Source organism: Pteropus medius, unplaced genomic scaffold (genome assembly GCF_902729225.1).
Source record: "Pteropus medius unplaced genomic scaffold, Ma_sr-lr_union100, whole genome shotgun sequence".
NCBI lineage: Eukaryota > Metazoa > Chordata > Mammalia > Chiroptera > Pteropodidae > Pteropus > Pteropus medius.
Window position 1 is genome coordinate 14,464,031 of NW_024356249.1, and position 25,228 is coordinate 14,489,258.

Genomic DNA, 25,228 nt, shown 5'->3' on the forward strand with positions numbered 1-25,228 from the left:
CCTTCCTGTGTTGCCACATAGAGGTCAGGGATGCCAAATTTATGATAGTACAGAACACTTTGAAATATACCTAATTTATGTTGACAGAGGCTGATGAGCAATGTTTCAGAACATTGCCTTTTGGCGGTATTTCAGAGCTTTCCCACCTATGTGCTGGAATTCACTGAAAGTAGTCATGTATATAATAGAAAGCTATCTTGTAGCACTGTTCCAGGAAAGTACCATTCTCATTTATTCAATATAAAAGATGCCACCTTGAGTTGTGCAGTATAGCAGTACTATCTATACTACACTTCAGGGTGCAAACTGGAGGGAATTGAAACATCTGTGTTGTGTTTGAGGAAAGAATTCATGACTTTATATTATGATTTTGACATAAAACATCAAAATATTCGAAAATTTAGTTATATTAAGGGTACAAATGTTCTTTAAATCTAACAGCTCTTCCTTTTTTTAATTAACAAATGTGCATATATTTTTAATGAAATGAATTTAAATCAAATTGACCTTTCTTATATCAAGAATTTTAGAATAATGACAAGCATACTTAGTTGTTGTTCTAGAGTATTAGGATACACATGATTACATCAACCAACAAGGCTAGTGACTTAACCTCACTTTTTCGACATTGAATTTTGTTTCGATTCCATAAGCCTTATTTCATCCCCAGTAGTTTGTTGGTCAGTATGAAATTATGAATTCCTTGTAATTTTTAGTTCATTCTAGTGCTCTAGTGTCAATTGAGTTAGCCATCTTTTGAAGCCAGTTAACTATTCAACAACAAATCTGCAAAGTGATAATGTATTGACAATTTTCAACACCGTTTAGGTCAGAAACTCTTCATTAAGCTTAAATTTTCTGTACCATGAGTATGCTTTGGTAGGAGACAATAACAAATGATGTTCTGATCCTCTTCACATAAAAGCTGGAAGCAGATGGGACAGTAAAAGCTTGGATTATATTATATTTACTATTTTGTTAGCATAATTTGACGTGGAATCCAGGAAGCCTTCTATAAGAAGGCTTCTTTGGAAGAAAACTGTTAACTATAGTGTTTTCAGAATAAACTCTTGATGTCGAAGCCTTTACATATTCCTGTCAGTGTAAAACATAAACATAGGCCCTATCTATATAATGCCTTGTTTCATGGTTTTCTGCTGTCACACAGAATATTTCATCCTCAGTAGTTTATTTGGGTATCTCTCAGGGCTTTTAATTTAAAAAACAAAACACATTTTTAAACAGCTGGGGATTCATCAGTATGTAATGGAAATTCTTTTAATTTAGTAATCTTTTGAATTAGTGTAATCTCTGTCATCTGACATCTTTGTCTCTATTAAATTTTGACAACTGATGCGTTTTCAATAACCTTTGATTCATCGGTTCCATATATAATATAATGTAATATGTAACTGATAAGTGATTTTGCAGTTTATGTGAGGTATATTGGCTTTAGGTCTCTAATCTAGCTCATAATTTTCAAGATCTTAAAATTTATAGCTTTTTTATATTTAAGATGGACGTATTATGGGAAAGTATCAGCATGTTCTGCTTAGTATTTTTGCTTAACTTGGTAATATTTATGTGAAATAAAACATTTGGGCTACAGAAAGAATAGTTGGAGTACACAAATCCAGATGACAAACCTACTTATTTGTAACTGTTACTTGAACACATTTTAGATTTTTAAAAAATGCCCATTTTAAGGGAAAGAGATCTATAAAAATTAAATCTACTTAGATATAAACTTCTGAAGGAAACTGAGTGATTACGAACTAGACACTTTATCTAAAAATTTTAAGATTACTTGTTTGCTTAAGAATGTGTTAATAAAGACTATTCAAAAATTAAAAATAAATAGCATTAGGAAATACTGAGGTATCAATTTCATCTAATTCAACAGTTAAAATTTAGAAATTAACATAATATAGATACTATGATCAGAAGATAAAAAAATGGAAAAAATATATTTTGAAACTTTAAAGGCCCTTAAGCCTTTTTAATTAAATTGCATTATTTTAGAAGCAAACATTTTTCCAACTTATCAAATTCCTTTAAGAGTCAGACTTTGGTTAACTAATAAATAAAGCATAAACAATTACAGATAAATTCATAAATAGTTGATAAAATTCACACAGTCAATTCAATTCAGGAATACTTGGAAGAAAAAATTGGTGCTTTCTTGAGTCATAACTATATTTGACTCCTTTCAAAGTATCATAGTTTATTTTACTAAGTATTGGAAAATGAGGATGCTTTTTCCCCCCAAATATTACTAAACTCTTATTTGAGGGCGAGTTTATTTCCTTTTTGTGTCCTTCTTCCCTATCACAGTAATCGGTGTGTACTAGGTTCTCAGTAAATATTTGTTGAACTATTGAGTTACCGAATATTTGATGAAACATTAAAAGGTAGCATAGTCTTTCTTAATAAAAGTTGAGGCAGTTAATGCTTTAAAAATTAAAGTTTCCTGTTTGCATGCATTTAGAGAACTGCAGGGTGATGTAGTAATAGAGAAGTGATGTGTGAGGTTTTAGGCTTAAACAGTGAATAATGTAAGAATGAATTTGTGCTTCATATGTATATAACATAAAGTGCATCTTTTTCCTAGAAAATTCATCTTTGACTTACTTATACCCTATCAGTTTTATTTCAAAAACATGTTTATAAGATGTATTATTAAGAAGCTGATTTTATAGGTACCAGTTGATTTTAATGACAAGTAATCTTTTACTGGAGGACTGCTGAATGACTTGATCTCCTGCAAGGATGTCCACTGGGCACTGTCTCTCAGGATGTCTCCCTTTGGAGAGTGGAAGTTTCAATCTTAGCATCATATTATGCACTTCCATTCGTCTCTCCTCTTCCTTCCTTCCCTCAGCCTGCGTTCCTTTCTGCCTGCCCTCTCTCCTTTCTCTTTTTCCTCCTCCTGATTTTCCTCTTCCTCACTCGATTACAAGAGTCATAAGGAAAATTATTTAATGTGCTTTCTTTTAGGAGCAGGCTGTCAGCTTAGTGAGCTAATGTTATGCTGCTAAGCATTTAAAGGACTGATGTGTTTACATATTAACCTACTGCGGGAATTTTAACAAGGATGGGGTGCTGGCAACAGTGCTATACCCCGAAGAGTTTGTCATTGTTAGAATGCCATGCATGTTGGTAGGCATAGGTAGGGTGTGTGACTAATTTTTAGGAAGAGGTGACAAATCAGAACTATCACATAGAAGCCTTTGAATTGTGTAAAATTTATCCATTCATTTTTGATTTTAGCTACTTGATTGCCTTTGCAATATACTAATGGTTTTTTATCTAAATTATATTTGTTATTGTTAATGTATTACTTTAATCTCTATATTAATGTTGTAATTGTCCACCTTACAGAGAAATTATACAGTGATATCCAGGATATTTCAGGAATTAGTAATACTCAAGACTTCAGAAAGCTCTTCCAGAAAGTGTAGAATGTGCTGTTATTTGTTACAAAAATAATTTTGTGGTTCTGTAATTTAGCAATGTGAATAGATGTTTTATAGGATAAGTAGGGTTTGTTAATAGAATTTTTGTGTGAGACATTAAAAAAAATCCTAACACTAGAATAATGTCTTCTAGTATGAAAACAATTTTCAGATCTGCTTTAGCACAAAATATTTAAGTTTTCTGTTCTATACATTCACATCCTAGATCATCTTTCAGTTTTTAGTAACTTGAATTTCTTTTGAGTTTTCTTGGACATCTGTTTTGTGAATTTGAGTTTTTTCCTGTAAAATGACACTGATAATGCTTCTAAATATTAAGGAAAGGTAAATAAGGACTCTCCCTTCAAGTTGGCTTGGCTCTATGTCTCTCAGTAGGTGGACAGCAGATGGAGTAGAGCCAAACAGATCCCTTTTACCAACAGACAGGGTTTTAGGACCGAAATGCATATGCCGTGGCCTGAATTACATGGCTTTTCACTGTTCAGCAGCCTTTATTTTATATTTATTTAATGTAGTGTAGGTTTTCTCTTTAGAGCAAAGTATTATGTGGCAATGTGTGGGACCTTTGATCACCAAAAAGTGGAACTGTGTGAGGACTCTCTCCACCCCTGTTTGTGCTGTATTTGGAGGTTTGTTTTTTTCTGTTTGTGTGGCCCATGTTTTTCTGTTTGAGTCTTCCATGTTTATTTGAATTGCTTTAATTTCATAGTATATGGACAGTAATATGTTTTTTAAAAGGGCTCTTATTGTAGGTTTGGTGTAAAGTACTCACCTTCTGTAAGATTGAGGCAGGTTAAGGTTAGGTGTGTGTGTGGGCTAATTGTCCTGGCCATGGGATGAAGGCAAATATGTTTTTAATTTTCACCACACCATGCTCTGTTTTCCCCTCGGTGGAATAGAGAGATGAGCCTCAAAGACTTCCATATTTTAATTCCCCATACCTTGGAAATAATTGCCTTTATCATGATTTCTAATGAGAAATTTGTTTTATATGTAAGCATTTTTAGGTTGTTTTCCAAGCAGACAGATATGACTTAAGAAGTACCTGTGTCTTAAAATATGATTCATAATTATTACTAACCAGTAGATAAATCTCATAGTTCTTCATCAAGAGTAAAAGCCTAATTTTAAAAAATGGTTTTCATCCTATCCTGTGTATCATGTGTATCTTTCCATTTTAGGTTGGTCAAAAATCCAAATTCTGGAGTTACAGCTAAGTGTTATACTATGGAAATAAATCTAAATCCACTCACTAATGCCTCCCTACCTTTGGTTTAGTTGGGTAGCTTTCTGAAGTAATGAATTCCAGGTCCAGCAAATCCCTAACCTAGCTGAACATCAAATCCTCAGGAATTTAAAAACTGAATAGCTTTCTAGGTCACTTTATGTGGAATTCTGAAATAATGGTGTGGAGTAGGTTTTCAGTATAGGCATTTTTAAAAAGCTTATCGAAGACTGTGATTGTCTGGGTTTAGGAAACTCACTGTTTTTTCATTCTGTAAAAATGATCACCTTGCCTTCGAGGGGCCTCTTGTCTGTCTGGTTGGAGCCTTGCACAGCAGGTTGAAGTCTCTTGTGGAAATTTCCTTTGAGCTTCCTTTTCAGACAGCACTGAAAAGCTGGAGTTGGAGGTGACTGGAACCTTGAGATATTATCAAATCCTAAGAGGCAAATATAACTAAGCAGAACAACACAAAACAAAGAATAAAAAGAAGACGTTATCAAAGACTGAGAGTGTGAGTCAGAAGATAAAATACAAATAAAACACGAGACGCCCAGTTACATTTAAATTTTAGGTAAATAATGGATATTTTTTAGTACAAGTATGTCCCTCATATTTCATGGGACACACTTATATTAAAATTTGAGATAGATAATGATAAAATTCTTCTACCAAAAATTATGTATTGTTTATTTGAAATGCAAATGTAATGGGACAGCCCGTATTTAATTTGGCAGCCCTACCTGGAAGCCCGCTGGCCTTCCAGGAGGAAGACGTGGCATACTGTGTACTTAGCAGTTAGCGTAAAATAGCCGTTCAACTAAACTGGCCCTAGAGTAGGCTTTATTTTAAAATACCTTTTTGGGTTTGTTTTTTATTTGTTGTTATTATTATTATTATTTTTTGTTAATTATTTGAAAGCTAGCTTGTTAACTACTTAAAAACTAATTGATAGAATAGACTCCCATTTGCTTTTCTGTCTTAATGGGAAAATTGTTCTATGTGTTCCTTTTTTGACTTCACTTGGTGAGTAAATGTGCTAACCATTTGCTTTTACTTATCAGCAGTGTTCTGTAAATGACTTCAGAATTGCTTTTAGAATCCAAAAATCTAAAGCAGATGTTTATGATTTCCTAGTTTTGATGTTCGGTTATTTTAGTGTTAATCTTGAGGAGGACTTTTATCCATTTAATCTTCCCAAATCACTGAATTTGCTAAATAAATATGTTTACCATGATATCTTAGAGGTAGCATAGCATATTTGCTGGCTAAAATTTGTACCTTTAGAGAAGGAAATAAATATGAAATAATTTTCATTGTTAAGGGAGTAATGTGATCCTTGCATATTTTTTTTCCTAAGCACATGGATAGATATGCAGTAATCAACATGATTTAATTTATTTGAAATAAATTATTTTCAAAATCATTGCAGCTAAGATGTTTTAATTGCAGACTAGGATTTTGTTATTTGTTAGAGAAATATTGTTAGACATTAGAAGACATTAGTCTCGATCTTTTCTATGCAGCTTTTCGGTTCAGTCTTTCTTATTGAGAAAGTCAGGGCAGAGCCGTAGTGCTAGTTGCCTACACTGTAGCCATTCTCTACACTCTTCTTCCTTAATAGACCCTTGGTTTTATTCAGATATCAGGGCCCATTATCATGCGGTGTGGCTAGATTCCTTGAGTCCCCAGAGTGACTCTTGATTGGTCAGTTGTGATATTGCTTTTCTCTTCCCTCAGTGATTTCTTGAGGAATGAACACACGAATCATTTCTAGTCAGTGACATGTATGGGAAAATCTGCTGGAGGACGTACTGTTTCTGGGAAAGTTTTCTCCTTACTCTGTCCCTTTTTTAGAGTAAAATATTTTCATTTTCAATCTTTGGTTATTGCTGTTGGGGATGCTTAGCAGAGAGTTAATATGGCTTTCTTTGGAGGCAGTAAACCTGAGGACAAGCCAGTACATGGAGGATATAGATAGATGGAAAAGGCCTGCATCCTGGATGACTTCACTGAGTGGCTGAATTAAATGACTCTGGAACCCTCCTACCTATGGACTTCTTGAAATATGTAATCATAAACCCCTTTACGGTTTCATGAGCCATTTTGAATTGGAGCGCTTCTGCAATTTTTAGTCAAATACACCCTAATAAATTAAAGGAGTGAGGTAGACCTTAAGGCTTATCTCATTCAATTCTGCGACTTGTGGGTGTCAAAAGCATGGGCCAACAAAGATGGGGCACTAAAAGTCCCTTACCCCTTCTTCTCCCTCCTTTACAGATAGCCATTTCTCATCCATGACATATCTACTTCAGAAGGAAGCAGAAACTTCAGACATTTTTGGGGAAAGCAAATTTATATTGTATTTTCTTCTTTCAAAAGGAACTATCTTAAACTGCTTCTCACCTGCCGGAAAGGCCACTATGTGGCATGGAGCTGGTCAGCTTGCAGTTGTCGGCTGCTGAGTCTGTCCGAATTATTTGTGACGAACATGAAGTCTCTGTTTCCTGCAAATGTGGCTTCAGCAAACGGAATTTTGCCATGAAGTACCAGATGGTACTGAGGCAATATCATCTGCAACACAGAACAATATCATCTGCAACACAGAATTATGCACACTGCAGCTCAACAAAGAAATCCTTTGTGTTTCTTCAGGCCCCTCTGAGTCTGGCCATGATCTTGTTATTTGGACAACACACAAACTATCTTGGAATTCTTTTCTTAGACTGTCTCTTTCTTCTCACTCAGTTTTATCACTGCTGGAGTCTTTTGTCAGTGGTTATGACAAGATACATCCCAGAAAAACAGTCGTGAATCACGATACCCTATTTTACTCTGGATTTTCTTTCACTGTAGATGAATTCATATCAGCAAACATTATACTTGATGGGGAAAGGTATGACTAGCATTGCTATTTAAGGAATCTGTACCTTAGTGAGGAAAAAGCCATTTTAGGCAAAAGATTGATATATGTATGAGGTATATAAGTAGCACAGAGAAAATAGGATTACTTAATTTGAGGAGAGCAGAAGGAAGGAGGTTTATAGGAGGCTCTACCTGAATAGGAGCTGGCAGTGTGTGCAAAGCCTCAGCGATATAAACAAGCATGATGGGATGACGTTTTGGAGGTAATGAGGGGGAAGGAGAGCTTTTACTCACCTCTTAGGGCTGATCAGATCATATGATTGGCTTTGCTAGGCTCTGGTCAGGGTCCTGTGTCTTGACCTGGGTATGGAGAATATGACTTTAGAAGTTCAAGGAGGAAACCCCAAGGGTAGTCAGTGGCTAAAAGCATGCCAGTCAGAGGTATCTGCCTCTGCCCCCAAATTTGGTAACCTGAACCACTTTAACTTCCTTGGGCCTTAGCTTCCTCCTATTTGAAACAAGGAATCTACTTCATGGGGAGCTTAAAATAATTCTATAAAGAGATTAGAAATGAGCTTACTGTGTAGTAGGTGGTCAATTGGTATTAGCTATTATTACTAGATATTAAACAATACATTTATTAAGGGTGGTCAGAGAAAAATCATTGTTTCAAAGGATAGTTTCCTCATGATTTATGTTGATATAGTCTGATAGAATTATTTGTAGGAAAGCTTTGACTAGAAAGTTTGTCTGATGGCCTGTGATTCTTCTGACTTTGCAGGGCTATGAGGAAGCAGAGCATGTGCTGGACAGCTTCCTTTTTCTGCCTTTTTTTTTTTCCCCCATAGTAAACCTTCAAGACTACTTGTTTAAGAAGCTTTATGGATTTTGTCAGGGCTTAATGGGGAAGGGAATGACTTTTGATTTTACTAAGAACTCCTTAGAATGGCTCCTAAGGTTTTTGTTTTTCTTTGAACCCTCTATCGCAATAGTCATTTCTAAATTGTTTTTGTGCAACAAATTGCTGAGACTGTTATCCTTTATGATGATTGGTGTGTTAATCAGGGTTCCTAGTGAAACAGACCCAAAAGGATGTATAGGTATATATAAGAGAAGATTTGTTATGGCATTTAGCTCACGGAGGCCAAGAAGTCTCACAATGCCATCTGCAAGCTGGAGAACCAAGAAAGCTGGTGGTATAATTGAGTCTGAGTCTGAAGATCCATGAACCAGGAGCTCTGATCTCCAGCAGCAGGAAAAGATGGGCCTCCCAGCTTGGGGGTGGAAGGAGAGAGAGAGAGAGAGGATGATTTACCCTTCCTTGGCCGTTTTTGTTCTGACCAGGCCCTCAATGAATTAGGTAATACCCACCCACATTGCTGAGGGCAGATCTCTTTGTCTACTGAATCAAATACTAATCTCTTCCAGAAACACCTATACAGACACATCCAGAAATAATTTTTTTACCAGCTATCTGGGTGTCCCTTAGCCCAAATTGATGCATAAAAATTAGCCATCACGTTGGTTTGCATTTGCTTTTGATGAGCCTATATTATTAATGCGGATAGGTCCATTCACTCTCAGAGTGGTGGGCCAAACAGATGCTGGTCAATGAATAAAAAGGTCCTAAAGCAAATTTTTGGAGGATAATGACCAACAAGATATGCCAGTTTTCTCTCATCTAACTATCATCATGTTCAGGAACATGAAACAGATTATTGAATAACTTGTCAATATTTAAGTTGATTGTCTTTTGTAAGACTAAGCAAAATGAAGACAGAGTCAAAAAAGGACATGCCAGCAGGATAGGGGGCTCGTAGTGATAGGGTAAAAACCATGGACTTGGGTTCAGGAGACTGGGTTAGGACCCCGGTTCTATACGACCTAACTGGTTTCATACCTTAACCTCACAGTCTTTACTGTTTCATGACATGGGACTGATAACACCTGCTTTACTCTCTGACAGTTGAAAGTACTAGGCAAATACTTAGGTGTTACATGTTGTCTGTTGTTCAATTTCTCTTCAGTCGTACCACAGGACTTTGCCACAAGCTTGTATATTGTGAGTGAGGCCACACCAGTTTTTCAGGTACAGCAAGGCCCTGGTCATCTTCAAGGGACAGTTGGCCATCACACACATTCCTCTGTAACAGTACTCTCCAGTGGAAATATAATGTGAGCCACGCATATAATTTAACACTTTCAATAGCCATATTAAAACACGGAAGAACAAAGAGTTGAGAGTCATTAATTTATTTTACTCCATATATTCAAAACCTTTTTCAGCATGTAACCAATATGCAAGCATTGATGAGATGTTTCATATTCTTTTTCTTGCACAGAGTCTTTGAAATCTGGCATGTGTTTTAGACTTAGAGCACATGTCAACTTGACCAGCCACATTTCAAGTGCTCAGTAGCCATGTTGGTTGGCGACTACCATATTGGACGTACAGCTCTGGGCAGTCTTGTTCGTTGTGCATCTGCAGCCATCACAAAATTCATTTTTGTCTGTAGCTTCTGCAGTTGCTGAAATGAAAGCACCATGTATTTCTAAAATAATAGCTAACATTTAATGTGTGCTAAGCACTTTTTTCCTTTTGTTTACTACACCAGCCTTATTAAATGTGTAGTATCACTACCTTCATTTTTTCAATGAAGAACTCACACTGAGGTTTAATGCTCGCCTGAAGACTTGACAGATAGTGACGGACACAGTCTTGCACCAGAGCCTGTGCTCTTCATTACTCACTCTGCTGCACCATTAGTCATATAAAACCTTACTAATTAATGAAATAGATGACGATAACTATGAGAGGCTGTCTTCTCCTCCATTATAGTTGCTTGAGGTAATCTTGAGTTTTTATAATTGCATGATAAACCAACGGTTTTTGTGGCATTAGGTGAACATGAGAGTAGATGTGGCCGTCCTAGAAATAGTTTCATAGCAACTGACTGACATTTGCTTCTTTGTTTATTCTTAAAAATATGTATATACATATATGTATATATGTAACATATTCTATCTGCAAGTCATTGTTGTATGGGATTAGAGCCATGAGCAAAAATCAAGTTCTTATCCTAAAACAGACTTTATTCTAATAGGGGCTTAAATAATAAGCAAATACATTAAAGTTATATATGACATATCAGATAGGGGTAAACACCTCTTATTGAAAAAAAAAAAAGAGTGGCTGTGAGGAGGGAAACAGAAAATAGTGCGATGATTGGAAAGAATATAGGCTTTTAGATCAGGATACTGGTTCAAATTCTACCCCTGCCTCTCACTAGATGTGAAGTTAGACAAGATGCTTAACTTCTTTGAGCTTAATTTCCTCATTTGTAAAATGAGGATAAACAATTTATAGGAAACTTAGGGAGATTTAATGAGACCTGTGTGGAATGTGCTCAGTACAGTGCAGCAAGAGAATTCATAGAATTCATGGATTTAACATTCCTGGTGTCTGTATTACTGGTGGCCTTCCTCCCCTGAGACAATCCCTTAATGGCACGTGATTTTGCTGAGGCTTGAATTCCAGCGGGTCAGGGAGAATGTGGGTAGAAGTAGTTCACTTAGTGGCTGAGTAAGCCTAGCCCGCGGCCCATTTGTCCACAATGTAATGGGATCTTGCTTTTCTGTACTCATCGCTTAGCGTATATACATTTTATTATAAAATATGTTAAAGCAGTATTTGCAGATTTGGGCTTTTTCATCCTCCCTTTCAACACTGTGAGACAATAGATTTTAGTCTGTCAAAACAACTTTATCTTCAGTTTACCTCAGGCACTTAGACTCTGGCATTTATTGTTCAGTAGGCACGTTCATTGGATAAGGATTTTTTTCATATAAAATAACATGGAAAGAATATTATATTTCAGTATTAGAATAAACCTTACCAGTACTGTGGCGTATTCCTCCTGGTTGGGTATTTCGTTGGGAATTGTATCAGTTAGGAATTAGTTCAGTCACATGTTATATAATAAACTCCAAGTAAGTGATCTGTATATAGAGAAGTTCACTTCTCTTTCGCATAAATGAAGTTGGGCAATAGCAGTCCAGAGTTGGGTGGGCTGCTCCACACTGGGAGAAGTCTCGGGCTCTGTTTATCTTGCTGTTCCACCATTTTCATGGGCCAAGTTGATAGTTGCACCGAGCAAATCAAATTCCAGCCAGTAGGAAATAAGGAAAGAGAAAGAGGCAAAAGGTATCTACTTTAGCCACCTTTTATGGTTTCCTGGGCATCACACACACTTTTGCTTATATTTCATTAGCCTTAACTTAGTCATTTCACCATGTTGCTGGTCACGTGAAGCTGGTATTTGTCGTCTTAGATGAGCATATTCATTGTCCTAAATTCTGGGCTTATGTGAAAAGTTAATTGGACAGGACACTATTAATAGCAATGCCTCCCGAAGGATTTTATAATGTGGCCGGGGCCCCTCTTTATTCTGTTCATGTATGCATTTGGGGGAGGTCCATGGTTTCAGAAATGTAGAAGGCGCTGATTTTTTGGCCCCAGTGCTTTTATTTAGATCTTTTGATAAAGTGTCGATAGGAAGGGGAAAAGAAGATAGCTAGCACCTTTGTTTTAGTCATTCCCTGTTAATATCTTTCACTGCATTTCATGACAGGCATTAAAGCTATGCCTCTGTGCATTTCAGAGACCATCTTTGCCTGGAGTAAATCCTTTTACCTCCCTGAAAAAAAGTATATCTTTCTACCTTTCTTTAAGGTACACACCACCACCCCCCAACTCCAGTCCCAGAGCTGCGGTGCCCACTAGTTACCTGCCACTTTGCTGTGGAATCTGTGATCACCTTTACTCACCAGGAAGTCATGCAGCACCCACCACGAGTGTCAAGACACGCAATAGACACCACAGGTCAGGGCAAGCTCTGCACAACAGTGGTTGCTGGGTCTCTGAGTAGCATAATGGCTGGTCTCCTGCTGTAGTTGAGATTCTGGCATAAGTCTGCAGTTGATCGTGACTTAGAATGAAAAGGCTAGAATCAAATTTGAATGTTTAAAAAAGAAAAAGAAGAAAAGAAAAACTTAAGAAACAAAACATGTCTGACTTCTGAAAGTTACATTTTTTTCTGTGGCAATTATTATTATGGATAAATAATCACTGCCAGCCAAGATTTATAAAATGTAGCCTTTACTGTCAGTGTTTGAAATGTTCTTTTTATAAGGCTAATCTCTTGGTTGTATTTAGATATTTGCACAGATATTTATGTTCCAGTTAACTATCTACAATTTAGTTGCATATATAAAGCTGTTTTAAAATTCCCATTAGACAATTTCTGATGTTTAATGTTTCCTTTATTTTTGAAAAATATCTTATTCATTGGTAAATGTACTAATGTGAAGACAGTATGTGAGCAAAAATAAAATATCGACTGAGTAATAATAAAATAAAATGCCCCAAAGAGTGTTAATTGATAGAGTTTATCTAACTGGGTGAATCCATGTAATGACAGGTTTTGTACCACCTGAACTGATGAAGGTTTTTATAATGACCCAGATGAATACTGTGGATAACACTTTATTATGTTTGTGGATATAACAAAGCTAGGAAAGCTCTCTGATCATTGGGTGAAGGACCTAGAAATCCCCCCTAAAAAAAAAAATCCGGATAAACTGAAACAATGGACCAAATAAATCTAGTGAGATGAAATGTGGCTTGCTGAGGCACATGTAAGAATATTTTAGAAATTTCTGTTGTTTATAAGCACAGTATTAGTCAGTTGATATGACTGCCAAGAAGAATTCATTTTTCGGTTGAATTAATAAACTTAGAATGTGGGATGTGGTCTTCCCACTCGTCTCCGTGCTGGCCACGCGATCCTAGGAGAATCATGATCAGTCTACTTACTACATTTTAGGAGGGACATTGCTATTTTAGGAGTTTCATTTGCATCATATTATAGCTTTCAAAGTTCTTTCTTATACTTAGTTTCATTTAACTGTTTAATGCTTAATTTATGGACAACGCTTAGGACGCTGGAGGAACTGGCAAAGTTTATTCTGGGAAAGAGAAGACCCACACATACTCCAGTACCTGTCTTCAGGTTCCTGAACTGCTCTGTTGAAGAAGAAGACAGTCTTTTTTGTCTTAGCATAAAACTAGGATTGTCTGGAAGTCAAAGGGACCTGGTTTCAATTTATAACTGTCTGAAATTAGAATTGGCATCATTGTGAGGTAATAAAGTGAGTGTGTATGTATTTTAGTTTTAATAGGTTCAAATGGAGGCTACTTGGTATGGACTGTGTAAAAATTAATGCATTGATTGCAGTGGTGTGTTGTCCATGGTGTGTCTTTTAATTCCATGTGAGGTGCTGGTATTCCCTTTCATCTGTGCCATGCTCTGAGCAGTGGTCCCCAATGTTTTGGGTGCTAGGGACCAGTGCTCCTATGAGAATCTAATGCCTGGTGATCTGAGGTGGAGCTGAGGCCATGATGCTAGCACTGGGGAGCGGCTGCAAACACAGATGAAGCTTTGCTCACTTGCCTGCTGTGGGGCCTGGTTCGTAACAGGCCACGGACTGGTACTGGTTGGGGACCCCTGCTCTAGAACATTTATCCTGATAGTTCAGCATCTCTGATGGATACCTGCTTTAATTAAAGCAATTTATGTTAAAACTTGAAAATAAAAAGCTTAAGTTTCTTGGAAATTCTCAACCTTAAAATGTTAAAAAAGAGATACAATCAAGTTCAAATCTACCCAAAAGGATAATTGAAAAGTCGGTTGTCCAGTCTCCCTGTAGGATAATAAGATTTAAATTGTGTGATGTATTGTAATCTCTGAGTTTAAAAGATGTCCACAGTTGGTATTATAGCTTACTTAAATCTGAATTAAAATTTGAGTAGGTGAGTCCTGTGTTTTAAAACCTAAAATGAATAAAGTGGTTTAAGTTGAAAAATCTTTTTCACCTTTATTTTTCATGTGTCTGATTCCCACAGCCATCCTTCTTCCATAGTTTCTGAGTGCATATGGAAGCAAATTCAAATACAAGTTTTGATTTTGCCTCTTTTCTATGGGAGTGGTGGCTTATTTTACATACTGGTCTATATCTAGCTTCCTTCCCCTAGACTAAAGATCTTCTCATATCGGTACATAGGAGTATATTTCCTTTTATTTCTAGAGCTGATAGTATTACCATTGTTTGTAGTATTGTTTACTTATTTCTCTATAAAAATTTAGGTTGTAGGCTTTTTTTTTTTCCCCTCCCCGCGATAGGGCTGAGGGGTGGGGGATGGAGAGCTGCTTCGGTGCTAAGAATGGAGACTGACTCAAATTAACCGCAGTTCCATTCAGGATTTCTCTTTTAAGTTGCAAGATTCTAGTAGACTCCAGAGAACCAAAATAGTTACATCAGACACATATTGCCAATGCATTTGTTGTCTAGGTGGGAGACACATTTCTGATGCTTTTTACTTCATTGTCTTCCCAGAATCCTTCTCTCGTGTAGATTTAATTTGCATTTTGGGTGTTATAGATGAAGTTAAGCATGCTTTCATAGCTTAACTGTCATTTCTCTGTTTCTCTGAGCATATCCATTTTGTCCATTTTTCTATTAGATTATTGGTTACATTCCCGTCAATTTCTAGGATCCATTTTTTTTTTTTGGAAAATTAGCTCCTTAGAATATGAATTATAAGTATTTTTTTTCTAGTTAGTCTTTCCCAATGATTTTACTTATGGTATTTTTTTTTGTTATGCTAAACTTATCTTTGCAGTTATGTTTATGCATTTAAATTTATGATGTGTGGATTTTGATTCATGGTTAGAAAGGTCTTTCTCATACCAGGGTTTAAAGGAATTCTCCCATTTTATTTTTTTTTTTTAGTTAGTAACTTTACAGTTTCATCTTTTACATTAAAGGTTTTAATTCATTTCGATTGTAATAATGTGTATTATGGTCCAATTTACTTTTTTTCTGCATGGCTTCCCAGTTATTTTAAAATCATCGATCGAATAAATCATTTATAACTGATTTTAGGTGTAATAAGGGTATTTTATAGTACATCTCTGATTATATCCATTTCTTGGGTCTATTCCATCAATCTTTATTTGTCGATATGTCATGTAGCTTATTTTGATAATGCAAACAATATTTAAGGAACTCTGCTTTCTGACAGCTCTCCACTGCTAGATTTTAAATTTCATTTTTTTTTCCTCCCCATATCTTTTGTGTGGAAATGTGGACTTCTCTCTACTAATGAAGTATCCATTCATTGTATAATATTTGTTGTCATTTTATGTCTTAAATGTAACTGTAATAATTTTTATTCATTAAAAAGTTGAAGGCTGATATTTATTCAGATGACTCTGGCATGTTTAGCGAATTACATTCTCCCTTTCGATAATATGAGGGAAATAAAAGCAGGTACCTTTTGTGTATGTGTACTAGCAAGGCAAAGTAAGTCCATGGCTTTAGCTCTCTAAGCAGGGTTGACAAAAGGGACCAGATGGAGATAGGACAGCATTGTTGGAGTTTCAAAGAAGATGGTTTACTCAAATCTCCTTTCCTTGATTTGTATTCATGAATTTTCCATGCCATAATTACCAAAAAGTAACTTACTGATACGATAGCTAAAGTTACACACTGGTTAACTAGAAATTGCAAAGATTCAGAGACATTTTTAAATAACAAAGTGTCTGATCAAAGAATATTGAATGAAGAAATCCATAGTTTCTAACTTTTGAATTATATTTATTTTATTTACCAAATGAGGGAGTTAGGACAGAGGATAGTTTATATCTCCTCTAGTTCACTGGTATTCCCATATACATTTTCATTATTTTGTCTGGATACTTGGTTTGCAAGTCGAGCCCTTCCTGGACGTTCCCAGGTCTTGGCAGCTAAAGTGCACTTAGCTGTCTTGCTCTCAGCATTTGCTGTCCTATCTCCATCTGGTCCCTTTTGTCAGCCCTGCTTAGAGAGCTAAAGCCATGGACTTACTTTGCCTTGCTAGTACACATACACAAAAGGTACCTGCTTTTATTTCCCTCATATTATCGAAAGGGAGAATGTAATATAATGGTGATGTTTCTGCATTTCAACTTGCGTTAGCTTTCCCTAAAAGGAAGGAGATAACCTTAGTAAAGAAATGGAATGATTTTCTCTCTTCACTTCTCAGAGCAAGATATTTTTTTACACTGGGGTACAATAGGACACTTCTTTATCAGTCTGTTACTACCAGCAACAGTATCTTTACAAACTGTCTTGTTTGTTAGACTCCTAAATAAAACCCATCTTGGAAAGCGTTCATCTCTCATATTTGAATGGCATTTTAATAAGCCTTTTGAACAGATTTAAACTTATTTCACATCAGCCTTCTTTTCGAAGCCAAATCATACCAGTTTGTTTAGTCTTTCTAATCCTTTAATCATTTTATCCTCAGCAGATTTCCAAATGCTTCACATCTCTCTGTAGAATCCAGAACTGGACTGAGTTCTTGAATAGTCTGATGAGGATCGAATGAAATGGAAAGATTACTCCTGTCCTTTTCCTTATGCATCTCGGGATTTGTTGTTTTATCTGCAAGACACTGTTGTTCTCTCTCCAGTTAAGCTTTAAAAAATACGCTTCTTCATAACCTAATGTGCCCTCTGCTGGTGAAGTTTATGCCCCCGCAGCTGCACAGGGCTCTGTGCTCAGAAGGGCCCCAAGCTTACTTTAATGCCTTGTTTTTGGTGTCCTGAAATTCTTAAATTTTTAACAAGGGGCTCCTCATTCTCATTTGCACTGGGCCCTAGAAACTAAGTAGTTGACTCTGTCTGTAGTCGATGACTAGAGGACACGGTTGGTGAGTTGTAGTTCGTGTCTAGCCCACCACCCTCAGTAATAATTACGGTTGCTAGACCCAAAGTGAAGACATATGATTGTAAACTTGTACTCCTCTCCTTGGTTCACAGTTCTTCCCCCAGTGAGCTTAAAGGTGATCACTGACCACTTGTTGCACCTTTGCTTTCTTTCGGATTTGTTTCCTCCTTGTCATTCCTTTATTGATCTTAACCCAGTCATTAACGGACATATTTGTTCATGGAATTCAAACTTTTGGCATCCAACAGATGTCCATTCCAGGGAATTCTTTCTCAGAACCCCTCTGTCCTTTGCCGTCTTTCTCCCCGTTATCTCTTGTCCAAGGCTGATGGCTGTCCACTCGCCTCCGAGAATGCTTGTTCTCTCTGCCCTCTCTGTTCAGGACAGCTGGCAATTTTACACACATCAGTTTCTCATCCTATCTCTGCAAAGAGGCCAGGGTTGTAGTCACAAAAATTCCCTCTGGAATAGAAATTTGGATTTCATTGCGATATCAGGACTGTAGAGTACACGGGGGAAGTGAATCGGAAACGTGTTACAATTGAGCCATAAGGATAAATAGTAGGAGTTTTTAGATTTTATTTTTCGTTACCATAAAGTTAATTCTGGGTGTCACATTTAATACACATATAGCAAATATAGCTTGAGAATCATTACATTTCATGCATTGGCTAGTTTTTCAGCTACTTTTCTCTCTCTCTCTCTCTCTCTCTCTCCCTTTTTTTATAGCTTAACAAGCAGCAATTGCAGTTACTGAAAGAACGGTTCCAGGCCTTCCTCAACGGGGAAACCCAAATTGTAGCTGATGAAGCGTTTTGCAACGCCGTTCGGAGTTACTATGAGGTAAGCTGGAAGAGCTTTGTTTTTTGGCATTCTGACGGTTTCTTAAAGATGTTTTAAACATGGATTTCCCATCATAATAAACTCACTAGTATGATTTTAAAAAAAGGCGTGAGTTTGCAGTCTTCCTGAAAGCACTGTCAAGTTTATTTTGCAGTCTAAAAACTCTAATTCCACAGCTTGGTTTTGAGAGATAAACAGAGTTGGAAGTCATTCACATCCATTCAAGGAGAAATAAAGTTAAGAAAAATCTTTTGGCAGTGATCGATACAGCCAAGTATAGCTATCTTTGGGTCCACATGTCTGAATTATCCTTTTTAATTGGGATTTCAAAGCAAATTGCCATCTCGTGCCATTTTGTTCCCTAAACTTTATAATAATTAAGACCAGTAACTAATTTCGAGAGGATAAATTGAATTCTCTTGTCCTCCTGTAGGAATAATACCACCAATACCATATTGCTGTTTCTTCTTATTTTAGTTGGTGACTCATCAGGAATCCTCTGTGGGTTTCCTATGAGCAATGGTTTTTATACATGGTCATTAGCTGCTTCAGTGAGTTGCCAGTAGATATTAGGCTTAGAGGATTCTCTTTTTTTCCTAAGCATCTCAGAGTCATTGGGGGAATGGATTCCTTCCATTGCGCAGATACTCTAAACCTTTCAGCCGAAGAAGCAAAACATGCAAACATATATTAGACTAGTAAAAAACAAAAATGTGGAGACGCAATGTGTCTGAACTTCCTGGGGACAGGGAATAATATCTTTGCACGAAAACTAAAGGAACTGGATGTACGTATAATTGGTTGAGTTTGTAATTCATTGATGGTATGCATCAGAAGTTACTTAATGCACCCAAGGGAGGTTTGTATTCCCCCAAGCGTCAGCCTGTTGAATTGGATGAAAGTATAGAAGGAAGTCTTGCTTCCCAGTTATGTGTAGGGCATGAATCTAGCGGCAGTAGTGGATGTTGTCTAACTGAATTTTGACTCAGAATATCTCAACAAGTATAGGACCTCAAAAATCTTAAATACAGGATGCTACATTTTATCTTGCAAGACTCTAGAGCCTAGTCTTTGAGTCAGAGTCTTACAAGATGAAATCTTGCCCTGAGTCTTAAAAGATGGAATTTAAGAGCCTTCACTTGCATTATGTAATAAAACAAAAGAAAGCCAAAAGTCTCTGTTCAGGATGAAGGAATGTGGCTAAGAAAAGTAATTTGTGTTAAAAAAAAAGATGTCATTTTAAAAATAAAACAGCTCCTTTTTGGTAAATGTACTATGGCACTGTACATGTTAACATTAGGAAAACGAGAACTGGATGAGGGGGATGTGGGAACTCTTTGTACTATATTTGCAACTTTTGTGTGAATCTAAAATTTTTCCAAAATAAGTCTATTTAAAAGATGTAATCATAATATGATGTGGCTACAGTTTAGTAAAAGGCACACTTAAGCTGTGTTAATGAAAATATGGTAACTCTAATGAAGGAGAGAGTATTTCCATTGTATTTATATGAGATTGGTGTTCTCTTCTGGGCATGATATTTAATAAAAAATATATGAACATATTTAGGGTTATCAGGTTTAAAACATAATTTGTAGGTTACTTGAAGGAACTGAAGATGTTCAGGCTGGAGATAGATTAGACTTGTGTTGTACGTGGTCCCAAGAATAAAACTAAGACTAAGATGGAAGCGAAGTGGGGAAAATAAGAACCTAATACCGGCAGAGTTTGGTCACACTGGCCACATACTGGACGGACTGGTGAGTGCAGCATCACTGGAGGCCAAATTCTGGCTGCATTTCACAGACAGTTGAGGCACACTGTACATACACGTCCTAGAGCTCTGCTGGACTTTCTGAATCAGAATTGCAGAATTTATAATTTTAAAACCTCCCCAGATGACTTACTTACAACTGGTAGATTGCTAACCAATGGAATTAGATGATTACTTGCTAGGGTTGTTACAGAGAGAGAGATAAGTATTGAAGGGACGGTTGGACTAGGTGACCAGGGGTTTTCTGTTCTATTGATAATATTTCTAGCCACTGTTGACTTGTGAGACTGTATCCAGCTTGTCTTTGCACACCCCTCCAAGTGCCGTCAAGATTTTTGATGTTAGTGATGGGTTTACGGAGACTACAATCTGCTAATGTTAATTTCTGATTAACATTTAGGGAGTTATTTCCCAGGTGGCACAGAGTTGATAATCAAACTCTTGCATGAGTAAGTACATTTTGTTGGAAAAATAAGGTTAAAAAATGGCTTTTCAGTTTTTTCCCCACAAGAATTTTTTCCTTTTTTTGATGTTTGTGTACTTTGCTATGACTAACAGTTCTGGTAGTCTCTGCTATTACTGCCTTTATGTAGTATTTTTATAGCTTACCAAAATATCTATTTTTTTCTTCCAATATCTCTCTGTGATAAAGTGTGCAAATATTGCGACCCACAAGTTGCATAAATAGAAACTAAAGCTCATGGAGGTTAAGTGACTTGGACAGTGTTACATACTTGGTTAACATCTAAGTTATATGTAAATCTAAACTTTTGGACTCTTTCTGATATGCCACAGTTGTGTCATAGTTGCCATTTTGAATATAATGTGCCTGGTACTATGTGAAGCACTTCAAAAAAATATTTTTAATTTTTAGAATAAACCTTTTGAACAGAGTTATTCCCGTCTTAGAGATGAAGTGACTTGTGCCCAAAGCCGCAAGATAATTAAGAGCAGAGCTAAAACCTCACTCTTTCCACAAAAGCTTGTTGAAAACAGACTCTTAGGTTTCCTCCAAGACATATAGAGTCAGAATTCGTGGATATGGAGCATCAGAATTTTGAACTCGCACCTGGTTGATTTTGATCCACATCATAATCTGAGAAATGTGTTGATTTAGATCTTAAAACTTCTAGTGTATATGTTCCTTGAAGGAAGCCTTTCTGTCCTGGCTGCTGTTGTACCCCCAGGGCGTGGCACTCAAATGCATTTAACAAATACTTGTTGACTAAATGGATGAGTATTCAGCACTTACTGCTCTATGTAGAAATGATGTGTTTTGTTCTTTACTCTTATTTTCCCATAATTCTATTTTTCTAAAGCATCACTTCAGTATTGCTATGGAATTACTTTTGACTGTGACTCTTCTTAGTTTCAGGGCTCTGTATGATGGCAAATATTTCAGCAACTTGGTTGGGCTTTTGTGTTCTTTCTAAACTTGTATTCTATGAATCTCTGATCTTTTTTTGTTTGTTTTTTTAGGTCTTTTGAAGTCTATTTTTTTAGGGATGTTTTATTTGCTATATAAAGCTGTTTTCAACTATTATTCTATCAGTAGTGATTCTGTCATTTAATAGGTTTAGTTGATCTAGTTGAAAAAATTCAAAAAATTCAGGTAGACTTCATCTAAATATAACCAGTGACAGTGTGATTTATAACAGATATGTGGAAAACTAACTGGCCTTTCTCTTGGAGTTTTCCAAAAGACAGTATATATAATGTAACTAGCTGCTTTCAGCATAACGGAATCTTGCAAATTCTGTGTTTGTGTTAAAAAAAAAAATGGATGTTGGAGCTTTTGTTCACCTTTTTGTGGGTTGGCTTTGTTCACAAATTTTCAGAAAGGATGTGTAGTTTTATTATTTCAATTTGTTTATGTTCTCTTCTGGTTCCAAAGAATGGATGAGAGTAACAGGTATTTAATCTTTAAAAAGTTACCAAAGAAGTATTGAAATGTCTTGTCTCCACCATCACCATTTGCTATTCAGATTTTCTGCCTGTTAATGAGACAAATGAAGATTCCTTCACCAAATTAAATAAAAAGTTTTCAGTGTTTATTTTCAAATTTCATGTAAAAGGAAAACTTACTCATTTTCATCTGGAAATATTGAGTTCTAATTTTGACCCTTTAATTGTATATTTTCATTTAAAAAGCATTTTTAAGTTCTGGGATTCAGAAGTTTTCTACTTTGATATTACTTTAATAACACTTTTTAATAGAAGTAATATAATTATGTTAGACAGTTTTAAAATATTTAAAAAAGGAAAAGTTTCTGTAATCCTAAAACTGTTCTAAAAAGTCTTAATTATTTCCTTTTCCCTCTCTTCTCAATCCCCTTTCTGGACATCTACCCAAAATATTTGAACACATTTATCTGTAAAGAGATATGCATGCCTGTATGTTCATTGCGGCATTATTCACAGTGGCCAAGACATGGAAACAACCAAAATGCCCTTCAATAGATGATGGGATAAAGATGTGGTACATTATACAATGGAATATTACTCGGACAGAAGAAAAGATGAAATACTGCTATTTGTGACAACATGGATGGATCTTGAGATTATCATGCTAAGTAAAATAAGTGAGACAGAAAAAGTTGAGAACCATATGATTTTACTCATATGCAGAATATAATACTAAAAGCAACCAATGAACAAGACAAACAAACAAAAAATCCTAGACACAGACCACAGTTTAGTGGTTACCAGAAGGAACAGGGGGAAGGGGAGGTAGATAAGGAGAGAGGGGATCAAGTATGTGGTGACAAAAGATTTAACTTTGAGTGGTGAACACACAATGCAATATTCAGATGATGTATTATAGAATTGTACATTTGAAATCTATATAATTTTATTAACCAGTGTCACCACAATAAATTTAATAAGATATAAAATAAAATCCAATTAAATAGTCGTAATTATTTGAAGAAGAAGAAAACAAATACCACCTATCATTCCAACATCTATAAATAACTCTTTTAACAGTTTGGTTTTTCTCTTTGTATATGAAACTGGAATCATTTAAATTTTTTTTTACCTAATATTACATCATGGGCTTTCTTTAATAGCAAACATTTTCATAGCTCATTATAGACCATCGTGTACCAATATCAAATTTTATTTTTTTCTTTATTTTTAGACGCTTAAGCTTTCTCAATTTTTAATTGCTAAATCATGCTGAAGTGATCATACATATTCTTAAATTGTTTCATCTTTGATAAATTTCTGTAAGTGGTATTATTGGGCAATGAGCATTGTTTAAACTCCTTATACAGGTTACCAAATTGCTATCGTAACAATTTATGCTACCAAAAACAATATGAGAGTACCAATATTTTTCTTCATACTTGCTATTATCATAAAACAAATGCCAACTATTAGGTTCACTTGTTTCTACGTTGCTGTTAGTGATGCTTAACATTTCTGTACTGGTCATTCATACTTCTGTGTGAAATACCTGTTCATATATTTTGTCCACTTTTCCATTTGGATATTCATCTTTTAAGTATTAATTTGCAGATATTCTTTATACACTAAGAAGAATGTTGACCCTTTGTTTTGCTACATTTATTTTCAAATTTATGTACATTTCCCCACCTCTGATACTCATTTATTTCCAGTTCTAGCAGAATGAAAAACATGTTCACATTGCAAGTAGAAGCTGCATCCCATTTTATTTCCTTTGGATTGTATTTTCTTATTCATAAATCATTGATGACAATGGTTTGCTTCATACTTCTTCCCCTCCTCATTCCAGCTACTACTCGTTTTGGATTAGTAGCTCTGTGAATAGAATGTTGGTGGCATTCTATTCACGTCATTGCTGTGGACCTGTTTCCCGCCCTGTTGAAAGGGGGAAGATGATCTCTGAGGTTCCCTCCAATTGCACAAGGCTCAGGAGTTAATTTGTTTCTTTATACTTCTCCTTTTCCTTGCCTTCCCTGCTCTCACACCTCCTAAATGTAAAGAATAGAAAAAATCCAGTTCCAGGATTTTGAATTTTTATACACATTCATGTAAAAAATACTTATGTAACTTCCTAGTCCAGAACAACTAGGAACTTGATTTCATCAGTCAGCTTCTTCCTAAATTAGCTTCTTCTTAAGGAGTGTCTGCTGCAGCTTCCCACCGCCAGCCATCAGTTAGGTGTCATTCCTGTTACCCACTCTCTTTCCCTGACATCATTCAACACTTAATATTTATTTACAAATTAAGTGTCATTGCTTAATGGTTGGTTTGTGAAATCTGAGAGCCCTTTAAGGCATTTTTGTTTCGTTTTATGTAGTGACCTTAATTTTTAGAGTTGACGTGCATAACCTGAGTGTTACTTAGCCTCATGTGTGCAAGCTCGAGGCAGAGGGGCTGGATAGATCTGCATTTACATATTTTGATGAAAATTTATTTATCATTTTTCTTTGGAATAGAAAGATTTACTCTTTGTATTCCAAGGAATGTTTGACCTGTCAAAATCGCTTTTAAACTTTGCAGGAATGCCATTGATAAGGCCTTTTTTCACATGAATCGATGATTGCTAAGTAAACCGAGACTGACTGCCTGTGGCAGGAAGGCATAAAAAGGCAGTTCGTAGATGACATCCAGTAACCAGTAGTGAGGAGTGAGGTTTTAAAATTGCACTGAGCTCTGCATATCACATTGTATTAGTTATTTTTGATATTAGCCATTTTATTTCACATCACATTTCTTAAATTATAAAGATGGCATTTTAAATGAGGTATTCTGTAAGAATCTGAAAAATGCGTTTCCTGTCTGCGATTTCTGTTTAGGGTAGTTTGCTTTATGTTGCCTGTCTGTGTTCTGTAGAGTTGCCTGCGTTCTTGATGACGTCCATTTTGTGATGAAAACTGGATAATCCATAGATTGCAGAGTTTCGTTGCTTGAAGATAGCTGAAGGAATCACTTGTTAGAGCATTTGCCTTCTCTTCATGTAATTGTAGAAGAAACTGAGTTTTTCAATCCCACACAGCAAATGTGTGGCAGAGAGCAGGGCTAGACTTCTATTAACTCGTAATCTTCTCTTCTACATCTTCATTCTTATAAATGGATATTGTGTCTATACTGTGGGCTGTGGGTGAGTAGACTTAGTGCAGATTTCCAGTTTGGCCAGTGATCTGGAATTTTAATCCAGCGCAGGTGACCATAAAGAGCAAAAGCACATGCGGCTTACCATGGTGTAGCATTTTCTAATTCCCTAAACCC

General features: G+C 36.0%; 1 protein-coding gene across 16 annotated transcripts in view; it reads left to right on the top strand.

Moving 5' to 3' along the window:
* The window catches only part of CADPS2 (calcium dependent secretion activator 2), a 477,993-nt gene that overhangs the window by 95,095 nt on the left and 357,670 nt on the right, over window positions 1–25,228 (top strand). For all 16 annotated transcript variants that reach the window (XM_039860904.1, XM_039860896.1, XM_039860905.1 and 13 more), the window contains exon 2: window positions 18,124–18,237. In XM_039860904.1, coding sequence (XP_039716838.1) covers window positions 18,124–18,237 — 114 coding nt within the window. The remainder of the gene's footprint in view (window positions 1–18,123; window positions 18,238–25,228) is intronic.